The 14,297-nt window shown below is 34.1% G+C and overlaps 1 protein-coding gene across 1 annotated transcript in view; it reads left to right on the top strand.

Moving 5' to 3' along the window:
- The first annotated feature begins 1,672 nt into the window (after window positions 1-1,672).
- The window catches only part of TMPRSS15 (transmembrane serine protease 15), a 108,181-nt gene continuing 95,556 nt past the window's right edge, over window positions 1,673-14,297 (top strand). Inside the window, exons 1-3 of the mRNA XM_058661325.1 lie at window positions 1,673-1,817; window positions 5,904-6,034; window positions 6,277-6,344. Coding sequence (XP_058517308.1) covers window positions 1,673-1,817; window positions 5,904-6,034; window positions 6,277-6,344 — 344 coding nt within the window. The remainder of the gene's footprint in view (window positions 1,818-5,903; window positions 6,035-6,276; window positions 6,345-14,297) is intronic.

Genomic DNA, 14,297 nt, shown 5'->3' on the forward strand with positions numbered 1-14,297 from the left:
CATTTTTTGTATTTACTTCAAAGGCATGACATATCATCTTTTTCAGAACTACCTGTTTGTATTCATTATATTGTCCTTGAAGTGTGATTGTCTCTTTTCGAATTTCCTTCAGGAAGACCAAAATAAATTTCACAACATTCTCCATAACTTTCTGAGAAGTCTTTTTCAGCAGCAACTACACTAAGAAAAGAATAATTATACTTTCACCTTCTTGACTTTTGAAATCCAAGGGGTTTATTTCCAAGGTTCCAATAATTTTAGTTTGGTCTAGTTTGAGAATTTTCCCACAGAATCTAAATCAACTGAAGTTCTTTCAGCGCTACCATCGGCCAATTGTCATTCCATGTGTACAGTGGAATATTTGATTCTGAACTTCAAAAGTACGAATAGTTCTCTAATGCATTTACTTACTTTTTAATAGTATATCTTTAAATCAACAAGTTATTGAGAACAATATGCAAATCAGTTTTTTCAAGGATAGAAGCAAAGTATTGCTGCTTACTTCAACCAAGAATAAGTAGGTCACATTTCAGTGTACTCAAAGTTTCTGATTTCTCATCATCTTACTTTGCCCCAGTTTTACTGATTAGAAAAAAAAAAACCCACAAATTTGTTTGCTTTCAGAAAATTCTTATGTTTTGGGGTTTTGGCATATTTAAATTTTTTAAATAATGGATTGTTTATTACTCAGAATGTGGAGGTTCACTGGTACACATTACTGTTTCTATCAAACAATAGTTTTGCTTTTGCCTTAAGTCATGGGTCCATGGCTATAAGTATAGTTATCTTAACTTCGTCTCTCATTGTAATTGACATGTTTAGCCAAAGTCCACGGCAAATGAGTAATGCCCTCCCCACCCAGAATATTTTCTTAAAATAGAAACAAGCATTTTATTTCTCTTAGGGTAACTATTACCAGTCAATGACAACTACACAAGGCCATAAATACATATGGTGCCTTGTTGGAGTGGACTTTCTTTCATGTTTAATCAATACAGTGCTGCTGCATTGCATAACTGCACTGCTGACACAGCCAAGTTAATAAAACTTCCGATGGTTTCACTAAGAAATATATATATACACACATAACATATATGTGTCTATGTTGGTAGGCAAGTATAGCTATGTATTAAATACATCTATCCATGCGGGTTATTTTTGAAATGTTTAGGCCCATCCACAACAGGAAAATTATCTCCATTAGGAGCTGAGTCACAGGACAGAAGTTTGGTCTGCTAGGATCTCTCTACAAATATCAAGTTCATGTGCCTAATGACTAATACAACTGTCATGAAGTTCAGATTTTTACTAACAGTTACCCAATGGTAACATGCCATTTCTGCTGACAACATGAATTTAATTTCATTCATCTCAACAAATAGCATTCTAAAATGATTAGTTTTTACAACACTAGGGATCTTAACTCATTAATATCTTCTTAAAGATTAACTGTCCTCTGGAAGTTGTTTAATATTTAAAGACCTAACCTTGTCAAAGCATCACAAAGTACTTCTTAGTACAGATTGCTGTGACTGTAGATGAGAGATCATCGTTGTTTTTTAAAAAATACGTAAAAATTTGAAGACTCTATTGCTACAGTTTGGACTGTATATAAATATACAGTATCTTACAGTTCTTAAATTAACAAACTCAAAAGACTCAAAACTCAGAAATGGGCTCAAAAAGAAATGTAGCTTCAAAACACCATGATATCAGCACCCAGGAAATTCTCTTTGCAGCTCTTTTTGTCATATTGACAGTGATCTGTGCTGGAATAATTGCAGTGTGTTGGCTGGCAATAGATGGATCAGAGACAGGTAAGTCAAGGAAGTGACTACTAACAGTATTCTCACATGCATCACTATTTAATTTCAATTTTGCTCTCAACATATCCTATTCATTGATTTGGCTTTATGATAGCTACTTATGTTTCACCCAGTTGTGTCTCTGTAGTTTACATCACAGTGTATTGGAAAAATTAATGGTATATAACTTAATCCAGAATTCAATAAAGATTTTTTTTAGTGTAATGGATAATACTATGTTTTTCAGTTTCAACATAGAAAAGTGGATGTTTTGGTCTGAAGGTTCATTCTGATAGAATCTAAATTGCCAAAGCATGAAATGGTTGACCACACAAGCCAATAAATATGCAAAGTGAATAAAAATGCAGGTTTTTTTCTTAGAATGACGTATTTGCCTTGTTATTACATTTAGAATCCTAATTGCAGCAATAAAAGCAGCTTGAGTATAAATATGTGCTGTTAAATCTCTCAAGCTGTCTGAATAGCAAAATGTGATAAATAATAAAATAAGAAAAATGCATGAATTAGAGCTGAGTCTGTACCAACAACTTATCAAACACCTTCAAGTATATTACATCGATATATCAAATCTGTGGGCTAGTTGTCTTTAGTATCTTCATTTTATAGATGAGGAATATGAGATTAACTTATTATTATGATTATTATTATTATCTTTTCTCAGAATGTTTTTATTTTAAAATGATGAATTATATGTGGGCATAATAATTCTTTCTGAAAACTTATAGGATAAAATGTTCACTTATCTTAGGTTCACCAAGAAAACTCTTAGGTTATGACTTAGTCACTTTTTCCTACTGGATCAATAACTTCAAATTAAAATGTAATAAAAATGAGTAGGAGCTTTGTAAATCAATTTTAGTATAAATACTGGTTTATATACTAACGACAAAATCAAGGGATAAATTTTAAATGGAATGAACATTTCTCACTGTTTCAAATGATTATATTCACATCTAAAGGTTCATAGGGGTTCACTTAGACCATAGAAACAGGTTTGATGATGTCTTATTTAAATGATATGAGTGATACTTTGGTCCTGTCATTTTAGGAATGGGTGGTTCATTGGTTTAGTCTTCTGTTGTTATTTTACTGGGATGTTCTTCCTACTTGCCTTTGGTTTTGGTAGGTGCTATTCCTCTTGTCTGTCAAGAGAACATCTTGAAGTATCATTTGTAGGGCAGGTTTGAAAGAGGCAAATTCTCTTAACTTTTCTTTACTGTGGAAGAATTTTATTTCTTTTTCAAAGACGAAAGAAATCATGACTTTCATTTAAGGGGATGTACAGTAGCTGTGCAATGGAAACTGTCATATCTAGTAACATGTCATTTAAATTCATGGCATTGTAAATTTCTATTTTTCTTTCTATTGTTGATTTTGTATCATGACTTTTCATTTAAGGGGATGTACAGTAGCTGTGAAATGGAGACTAACATCCAGATATGAGGATACAGTGTAGTATGCATTTCTACTTCCAGACAAAGATGGACTTAGAATGAAACTGTTTACTATATCTTGACAATAGGATGCTGGATTCTCTGCCATTGTCCATGCCCTCAATGATGGACATATGACTGAGTATGAAGAACTATACTATAGTAATGATACAGAGGAACTAGGTGGGGAGGAGGGAATTGAGGAGGGGATAAGGGAATATGGAACTGTATCATAAAATGGTAGCAATAATAATAAAATGCAAAAAAATAAATGATAGAAATTTCAAGAAGGTAAAATTATTGGAAAGTCAATTAGAATCCTTAATTTCAGCAAAAGTATAGTAGCTAGAAAGTAAATATTTAAATGTTACATGATTCAGTAATAAATAACAAAATATTAAAAGGAAACTGAATTAAATCCATAACAAAAAATAGAGAATATAATAGCACCATATTAATGGATATTTTGTTTTTTGTTAGAAATAGCTAGTTTCAAAAGAAGCTGCAAAAATCAAACAGGATTATTATATAACCTCAGTCATTGCCGTTAATGTGAAATATTTTATCTACTTACAATTTAATTGTTGTACCTAAGGAATTAGCATTGATGAGGGTTAGTAATCTTATCATGCACTGTCAAATTTCACCTGATTATTTTCTAGAGTCCTTTACTTATATAGAAACCAATGCAGGGCAGGCATATGCTAATAATGTCATCATTTTGTTTACGTTCATAGTATTCATATTAAACACAAATATGTAACAAAGAAAATATTCTAATGAAAACTTCATACAGAACTTCAAAGCCAATATTAGCATCTGCTACTTATTTGTTAGTCATTTATTTGCATTTTATGTTAAATTAATATGTTTTATGTGGAATTATGAACTTAAACAAGAAGTCAATATAAAATGTTATAATGTCATTTACAAGACAATTTTGGAATTTTTATTCATAGAAGGGAACAAATTTTAAGTGTGTATATATATACTATATATAAAAAATGCAAACTATATACACACTATATAAAGTCTATATATAAACTGCATATACCATATACTATATATAAACTATATATATAAACTATATATACACATATATACTACATTTATATAGTATACTACATATATAAATGTATATACTACATAGTTTATATATATATAGTTTTAAAAGTATAATGGCACTTCTCACATTCCCCTTTCTCCATCCCCTTTTTTCCATCCCTCACATCCCACCTTACTTCACTTTTTAAATTTTACAACATTTATTCAGCTTATTTTATGATCTCATGCTTAAACTCCACTAAATAATTCAACAGTAGTAAGTAGAAAAATCACTGTTCCTCAATTGTGTAACAAGGGTTATAAACAATAATCACATCTCAAAATGTCACTTTCACTCATATATATTACATTTTTGTATGATGTATAATTATTAGGTTGAAAGCAATTGCTAGAGTTATTTTTGAAAACAATGCTACAATCTTCACAATACTTTGTGTGAGAAAAGCCAGCATTGTCCTTGGAGGTAATGAATTCAAGAAATACCTGAAAACAACTGCAAGAATTTTTTTTTATTTATTTATTTTACGATACAGTCCCATAGGCTCTGGGATTTTTCCATTACCCCCTTTCTTGTATTCCCTCCTACTACTGTCCCTATATTATTATAATAGTACAGTCCTTCAAAAGCACTCAAAAATCCATCATTCTTTTATTTAAATGTATTCTGACATTGGAGGTATGGACACTGAAAGAAAGTGTAGCATCCTATTTTGAAGATATATTTAAGTTTCGTTGGGAGTCCATTTTTTTATTTGAAAGTAGAGATGCATACTGAATTGTATCTTTACATCTTGGTATGATAGTCTCTGTTATGTAATTTCTCTAGCTAAATATATATAAGTATATATGCTTAGCTATATCTATCTTGTATTTTGCATGAAGGATGTGTTGTATTAGAGAAAACACATGGTATTTGTCCTTTGGGGATTGACTTACTTTACTAAGCATAATGGTCTCTAGTTGAGACCATTTGGTTGTAAATGGTAGAATTCCATTCTTTTTAATGACTGAGTAGTATTCCATGGAGCAGATATATCACAGCTTCTTTATAAACTTCCCTTTTGATGGGCAATATATGTGAAACATACACACATTTTGTAATTTTTTTGAAAATTAAGAAGGGTATATATACATAGCAGGCATAGAAGTCCATTGCCTTCAAAGCCTAAATGTCATGTTGAAGTGCAGTAACAGTGGCTGCTCTTTCCTTGGTAACTGGCTGCTAACACATTCTGAGAAGCAGCAGATGATGGCTCAAGCGCTTGGCTCCCTTCAAGCCCTGTGAGATGTCTGGATACACTTCTTGGTTCCTTATGGCTTAGCTCTGGCTCTGTGGATTTTGAGGATTGAATTAGTGGAAGGAAGATATCTCTCTGTTTCCCTCTCCAGCTAAAAGTTAAAAAAACTAGAACAGATATGCCTGAAATAGGAAGATTACTAAAAAAACAAAAAAAGGCCAACATGTCAAGAAAGAACATCCAAGAAATGTGTCTAGAGTTTCACTTCTATGCCTTAAGCAGAATGTCCACACTCTCTCCCACTTATAATTTGGTGTTTTGTTTCTTATTAATTTGTCTAGATTCAGTGTTTGAAGAAAGCCATGAAGCCAGAGGGACTTTCACAATAACATCAGGAGCTACGTATAGTCCTACTTTACAAGATGAAGAGTCAATGGATTTCAAAGTCCTTGCTTTTGATCTTCAGCAAATGGTAAGGAATTGTCTTTCTTTCACTGATTTAAAATTTCACAATATAGTTTTACTGAACATTTGCCAGAGTTATCCATTTCTGATGGTGAGGAGGTTAATTTTTCTGTAGTATATGAGCCACACCACCAAAGGAAAAATTCCCTTCTTCAGTCTTAGCAGAAAATAAGAATTACATATGAAGAATTTAACTATAACTTGAAATCTTAGACTTAATGCATCCTTTCAATTGTTTCTATTTTTTAGATGGATGATATCTTTCAGTCAAGTAATCTGAAGAGTGAATTCAAAAACTCGAGAGTTTTACAATTTCAGTGAGTGTATTCAAAGATTTTTTTGTTAAAAGAGAATTATAAACTGATCTTTTCACTATTAATTGTAGAGTCACTTTGTAGGAAAAAGATTATGTAAAATTCTCAACATTTGTGGAAGCCAATAGAAAATATAACTTCTGATACTTGACAGTGCGATAATGTTCCTCTCTCCTGGTGAAATCTGCCAGTTTCCAAGGAAGGGGAGATGGTGGGTTATATAGAGTTGCAGAAATAGTGTTCAATGTGCAGCAAACATGTGGGAGAGGCTTACTATTTATAGATAAAGGAAGATGGTGTCATCCAGCTTAATTTACACAGTCAATAACTGGAGATAGGAGACTTCTCACTGTGTACCCATGGGGTAGACCTCTCTAGCAAAGTAAGTGCTCAACAAATGAATCAATCTTATATTACAAGTATAATGATGCTATTCTACTAAGGTGATTGACTCTACAGTGTGTATATTTGTATGCATGCTACGCTAAAAACACCTCACACAGGATCTACTTTCCTAGCATGCTTTTTTTTTCTGTTTTTAACTTCCGGAGGAAATTCATCCATATGCTCTTCTCTTTTAGTGGGTTGCTTGTATAAATTCCAGGTTTTTTTGATTCTGTCACTAACTGACATCAATATGAATCTTGCTAATCTGCTCGTCTATATGCCGTTCTAATTCTACACATTTGTATATAACCTAATCTATTTTGTACTAGTTATTCTTGAGTGCCTGTATGGGATGCTGGCATCACAGGAGAGGACTCAACTTGTTAGACTATGGCACCAATCCCAGCTATTAAGTTTTTAATTGCCTTTCTACAAAGAGCATCTTAGAGTTCAGTGCTGAATATAGAAACAGCTAGTAATAAATTTGATCCAGATTAACTTGTAGAAATGAAAGCCTAAAACTCTTGCCATCAGGAATGTAGAATGTTGTTAGGAAGGTACAACAGTAACTTATGTTGCTGGGCATAACCTGGAAAACTGTATTATACAGAGTTTGTGTGATAGCGCAAAGAAAGATTTCAAATGCTGTAATGTAGTTTTTGCTTCACTGCTTGTGGCAATAATGCATTAGTAGAAGTCTCATTCTGGTCCAGTGAGAGAAAGATTTACATAGCTGAAAATGGATTCTGTTACAACATGTGCAACAATGGTTTGAAATTATATGCACATACATACATACATATAATGTATTATGTATGTATGTATGCATTTAGAATTCAGAGAGAGAGAGAGTCAGAGATCTTTCATATGATATTTTACTCTCCCAAAAACCTCTGTGCCTGAACAAACCAGAATTCATCCTGAATATTCCATGTGGTTGGCAAACACTCAAGAAGTTGAGTCAGCACCGGCTGTCTTGCAGGGTGTACACTAACAGAATCATAACTTAAACACAAGTGCCAAGAAATAACAAGCAGGTGTCTCATTCTGAAGTTTGATCTGCTCTACCTAAACTCACCCTTAGAAACACGTTTTTAGTGCTGATATGGAAATCCAACGAATTACCTATTGAATACGCATTGTTAGTACCAGCTTTTACTTATTGCTTTATATTCTTATAAATTTATACTAGAAAATGTTCCTCTCTTCACAATCAAAAGCTTTCTTTCTTTTTCTTTCACTCAAACAATAAGTGCATCTGCATATTTATATATTCTTTATATATCACCCTTTCAAATATGCTAAGATTATTTCAATTATCTTATACTGAATGCAATCCTGCTGCTGGGTTCTATTTACAGAAAGTTCTTCCTTACTCTGCTCAGGCTCCAGCACCAGCTCAACCACATTATTGGCACACTTTAAGAAGAATCCTTCTTTCTCTATTTTATGTACTTAAAAATACATAATACAGATCCTTAGGCTCATGGATTCTCATGAAGTGGAGATGCATTTTAATGTGCTTCTCTATTTCTGAATAAAAATGAAACTGTTAAATAAATCCTGACTCTGGAATGTTGGACTAGTGAGTGCTGCTGATGGACTAAACCATTGGTACCATAGAGGGGCTGGGGAAGGGTGGAAGGAGAAACTCATGCACTTTCCAATGAGCGGGATTCTCATTGTTCTTCCATTCTACCTCTTATGCATTTTATAATAGATTGTGATCTGGCCATGTCACATCTTTAGGGTCATTTAACTGACAGTCTTTTCTGAGTTAAGAACTTTATTGCCCATTTAGTACCTTCTATGTATATATCAAACCTTCATGTTGTGAAGTATGTGTCTATTGACTCTTTTTCTGCTACAGTATTAGCTCCCTTATGGCAGAGACTGTATCTTTGATATTTCTATTTTCAAACCTTGTGCCTGCCTCTGAATCTGTATGCTCTGAAGTACTATCAAAAGACTGGGAAGCTTAACATCCCTTAATGCTGTCTTGAATATTATGTTGTTACCACATTCCCTCATGTCTTCATTCTATAAATATACTCTTCACAAAACTTTAACTTTCTGTTAGAATCAAACTAAAATAAATAAATAAACAAATAAGTAAGTAAACAGAGCTCTGAAAGTTCACACTGCTAATATGTTAAAGAGTCCCTTGAATTAGAATAATGAGTCATGGGAAGTTTTGTCAAAAAAAACAAGCAAATAAAAAACCATGATCTAAAATTTTAGAAGCATAAGTAGGGACTACTTGAGCAGGGAAGAAAAGGGGAGAAAAGGGGAACCGTTTCTGGTAAACAGTCAATTCGTGTAGCATAATAAACACAGCATCTGGCCGACACTGAGGTCCACTAGGAAGATGCTGCGACACCGTGACAGTGCTGAATTAAGCTTAAGGAGCTACTTTATATAAAGGAGTTGTTTGGGATTACAGATCTTTGGAGAAATGCAACAGGCTTGACTTTGAAGAAAAGCTAGTTTCATATCTTAAATCAGGAATAACTGAAATGAAAATCCCGGAGTCAGAGATACTTGACATTAGTAAAATAATTCTCAGTAACCAGACAGAGGCAAGAAAGTCAAATCAAAGACAAAGCGCTCACGCTTAGCAAACTGGCAGAAATTCAACTGAATATTATTTAATGAGTGATAGTAACACCAGGGCCCTGTCCTTTCCTGTTGGAACAAAACTCATTCTAACAAGTGGAAATCATGATGAAAAGAAATGGGAATTTTCTTCTTTTTATGAAAAGTTGATTTAATATTTTTACCTTTTTTTCTATCCTTTTCACTCTAGTTATTATCCTTTACTCAACTGTATATTCTTAACTTCTCAATCCCCTTAGCTGCTCCTGCATTCATTTAGTATCGTCTTTCCTGTACACAACATACAGTGTCAGTTGTTTTGTGTAATAATTCCTGTATTTTTTTTGCCAAGATCAACACTGAAGGATTCACTTGGACTTTCAGACTAGACTAATTTTTTTGTTTGTTTTTCAAAAGTATCATTTGAAAATATTTAGTGCTCATTCTATGAACATAAAATCATACATTCAAATTTTCTTCACTTTAAGCTATGTATCTATTTCAAAGTGAGTAAAATCAATTTCTTTTCCCCCACTTTGTAGAGGATTTAGTCTGGAGGTCTGCATCAAAGATTTTCTTCTCCCTTAAGGAGTCCTAGGAAACCTGGTTTCTTAATCAAGTTCTGCCTTGCGAAATTCATGCAAAACATCTATCTGTTACCATTTCAAAGACTTTGAGGACAATTATGCTAATAGGGATCTTCATATATATCACAGGATTATAATATGTTGGAAGCATCATTTTTTCTGTATTGGGAAATTAACATGAATCAAAGTTTCATATATAGTGCTGGTGGGTTATCAGACCCCAACACTTTCTTTACTATTTAGTGTGTAATCTTTTATTTTTCTAGATAGTAAAAATCACTATTTATGAAACTATGAATTATTTGATGTTGAGTAAATATTTCTTCCCCTTCATTTATAGCTAACTAGAAGACTAGAATAGAGCCCAAACATGGATAAACTTTTTCTAATGATTCATCAGTGAGGAGATATATTTCCCTGGTGGTTATTCAACTGCTTTCAAATCTAAAGTGAGGTTTTGAAAAGTGAAGTGTAAAAGAATTACTATAAGCAATCACATTTAAATAAATCCATTTGATTCACAAAAAATAAAAGGAAACATACAACTAGGTATAAACTGTTTTAAAATCTAATTAATAAAATAGGACAACTTCATTTTTACCTAAAAATAGTCACATCAATTGTAAAAAAAAAACCTAAAAAATGTTGAAAATTGTGTGTTGAATTTAATTGGATTCATACGTGGGAGTATATAGTCAAATTGTAACACTTAGAATATCAAACCTAGTCAACTACCTATTTTCTCTTGCTAGAACATAACTATTAACCTTCTAATATTTTTTCTAATATTTGCCTTCTAGTTTGCAAATATGTGTATGAGTGTGCATGAGTGTGTTTATAACTGGTCAGTGATTTGTTTCCTTCTGAATTCTACATTGTGTGAAGTAATTTTTCAGAAATATTCAGTAGTTGATACCTTTAATAAAGTGTAGTTTACTATTCAGCAGAGTGTGCAGTTAATTTTGCCCTTCAATCACAGATAAGTCACCAAGTTAGAAAAGCAAAGACTGTTAAATTTTTTTTAAATTACTCAGCAACTCTAAAGGCTATCAGTATCATTAGGGAAATATGATATATGGGCCTGGTACAGTATCGTGCCTGCTTCCCTTCTTCCAGTTCAGCTCTCTACTTTGGGCCTGGGAAAGCAGTATAAGATAGCACAAGTCCTAGAGTCCTTGCATCCATGTGGGAGATCTGGAGGAGGTTCCCGGCTCCTGGCTTCAGATCAGTTCAGCTGCAAACATTAAGGTCATTTGTAGAGTGAACCAGCAGATGGACGATGGTCTCTCTGTCCTTTATTCTCTCTGTAAATCTATTTTTCAAATAAAATAAATATCATCTTTCTAATAAAAGATCATATAGGAAACATTTTGATCTATTACACCCAGGCTTTCTGCTCACAACGATGAAATTTATCTGCTAAAATAACCTCAATTATTTTACTGGAAATAGCATTTTGAAATACAAAAGGCTAACTTTTGTCCCTAAAAGAAGAATATCTTTTTATCTTAATATATAAGATCAGTCTCACAGAAATGATAGTGATGACTATAAAACTACTAAAATAATGGGTCCAACATTTTTTAAATTTTGCTTCTTTATATTATTATTATTATGTGATACAATTCCATAGGCCCTGGGATTTCCCTTACCCTTTCTCCAATCTCCTCATCCCCCTCACTGAAGTCCCCTATATTATTACTACAGTATAGTTCTTCGTATACAGTCACATGTCCATCATTGCAGGCATGGACAATGGCAGAGTCCAGTACCCTATTGCCAAGATATTGTAAACAGTTTCATTGGGAGTCCTTCTTTGTCTGGAAGTAGAGATGCATACTGCATTGTATCCTCACATCAGGATATGACACTCTCCATTACACAGTTACTGTACATCCCCTTAAATGAAAAGCCACAATGCAAAAGCAACAACAGGAAGAAAAACAAATTTACAACTCCGTGAAGTAAAAAAACATGCTACTACATATGATAGTCTTCATTGCTTAGTTACTATACATCCCCTTAACTGAAAAGCCACAAAACAAAATCAACAACAATAAAAAAAAAAAAAATTAACAACACCATGAAGTTAAATAACATGCTAGTGAATGACTAATGTGTCCCTGAAGAAATGAAAAGGAAAATCAAGAACCTTCTTGAAGAAAATGATGCTACTGTGTGATTTATGAGGCAGTGAAGAATGTAATGGGATAGAACACGTTTTAAAGAGATTAAACAAAAAAAAATCATCAACATCCATGAGATATAGTTTACGCTGACATTTTTTGGTGAGATATTCTCCCGTAGGCAACAAATAGATTTGTTTTTATCCAGTGTACTAATCTATGAAATTTGATGGATGAGTGCAAGTCATTTACATTCAGAGCTAATATGAATAGTGGTAATCTGTTCCTGTCATTTTAGCAATAGGTTATTTATTGATTTAGTCTTCTATTGTTATTTTACTGGGATGTTCTTCACATTTGCCTTTGGTTTTGGTAAGTGCTATTCTTTTTCTCTGTCAAGAGAACATCCCTAAGTATCATTTCTAGGGCGGGTCTGGAAAAGGCATATTCTTTTAACTTTTCTTTACTGTGGAAGAATTTTATTTTATTTTCAAAGACAAAGGAAAGCTTTGCTGGATACTTTATCCTGGGCCGACAATTTTGTGCTTTTAGAATCTGGAATACCTACCTCCATTGTCTTCTGGACAGTAGAATTTCCTGTGAGAGGTCTCCTGTGAGATTATTTGACATTCCTTTATGTGTCCATTGATTTTTTTTCATGTGCTCATAGAAGAATCTTTTCCTTATGTTCAACTGAAGAGAGCTTGATTATCATGTGTCTTGGTGAAGATTGCTTTTGGTCACCCCTGTTGGGAGTTCTGTGCCCCTCCTGGATGTTGTTTCCCAATACTTTCTCTGGACTAGGGAAATGTTCCCTTATTATTTCATTGAATACATCTTTAATCCAAGTTTCTCTTTCTGCACCTTCTGGCACTCCCACAACTGTTGTATTAGACCTTTTAATAGTGCCTTTCGATTCTTTAATATTTTTTTTTTTAGCTTGACTCAGCTCTGCTTCCAGCTTTTTGTTTGTTTCCCCCTGGTGACAGGAAATATCTTCTAATTTTGAGATTCTTTCTCCAGCCTCTTTGATTATAATTTGGAGACTCTCCACTGTACTTTTAATTTGCTCCACTGTATTCTTCATTTCTGATACATAAGCTTTCATTTGATTCATTTCCTGTGTGACATATTGCTTAAATTCCTTGAACACCTGCTGTACGTGCTTCTCGTTGTTGATAAGAAGCTTTATAACAAGTGTTTTGAATTCTGTGTCCCCCATTTTCTCGATGTCTTCCTGAGTTAATTCTAAGTTTGGCAAAGTCCTTTGCTCCTTTGCAGGGCAGTCTTCAATAATATTTGTTATTCCTTTGTCTCTTCTTTTGCTCTTGGTCATTGTACTTTTGGTTATCAGATTCTTCTCCTTAGGACAGGTTTCTAAGCTGTGTCACCTACAGTTTGATTTTACTTATTGTGGTTGGTACATGGCTGTTTGTTTGCAGTCTCTTGTGCCACTCCCTCCAGTGAGTTTCAGATCTGGGTTCTTACGTTAGACTTCCACCATAGTCTCCACAGCCCCAGTTCCTGGCTCACCAGTCTCCATCTCTATGATTCTGTGCTGAATCTGCACCATTGTCTCTACAAACTTTCTCCCACTTCCAGTTGGAGCAGGTCCCAGGATTAGGGAAACAAAAGGTGTCCTATATAGCTGGGTTGTTAATGGTGCTGATCTTGTCAGAATCTCTTGGTTTTTACACATGAGGACCACATGGACCTGCTTTGACCCATACAATGCCATAGCTGGTATTATTTTACCTGTGGGACTTGTGCAATTCACTGAGCTCAGTGAGTTTGCTCTTAGCTCAGTGCACACAACAGCTCATTGTTGTCCCTGCAGTCTTAAAGCCTTATCCACACTGTACACAATGGCACCTGATGTGCTACTACTAGAGTTCTTGATCTGCTGGCCATCAGGTCTGAGAGCTACCTATACCTATCTTGAGTGGAACCTGTAGGATGACTCGTTGTTGCAGTTCACTGAGCCAGAGATGAGTTCGCTCCCAGTCAATGCATGTACAATCCTGGCCCATAGCCTTTGCCTGCTTAAACAAAATAGTGCCAGATTCGGCTCTAAAGGGTAGAATGGGCTGTCAAATCCACCCTGTTCCCATTAGCCTATCTGTGACTTGCAACTCTGTCTCTACTCCTGGTCAAATCAACTAGACTAGCAGGACAAGCAGTTTTTTGCCTGGATTTACCACTTGAGGTCCTGGTGAAGGTTCCTTCCCAGCTTGTTGCTGGTGAAGTTCCGTCTGCTGGTA

Source organism: Ochotona princeps, chromosome 3 (genome assembly GCF_030435755.1).
Source record: "Ochotona princeps isolate mOchPri1 chromosome 3, mOchPri1.hap1, whole genome shotgun sequence".
NCBI lineage: Eukaryota > Metazoa > Chordata > Mammalia > Lagomorpha > Ochotonidae > Ochotona > Ochotona princeps.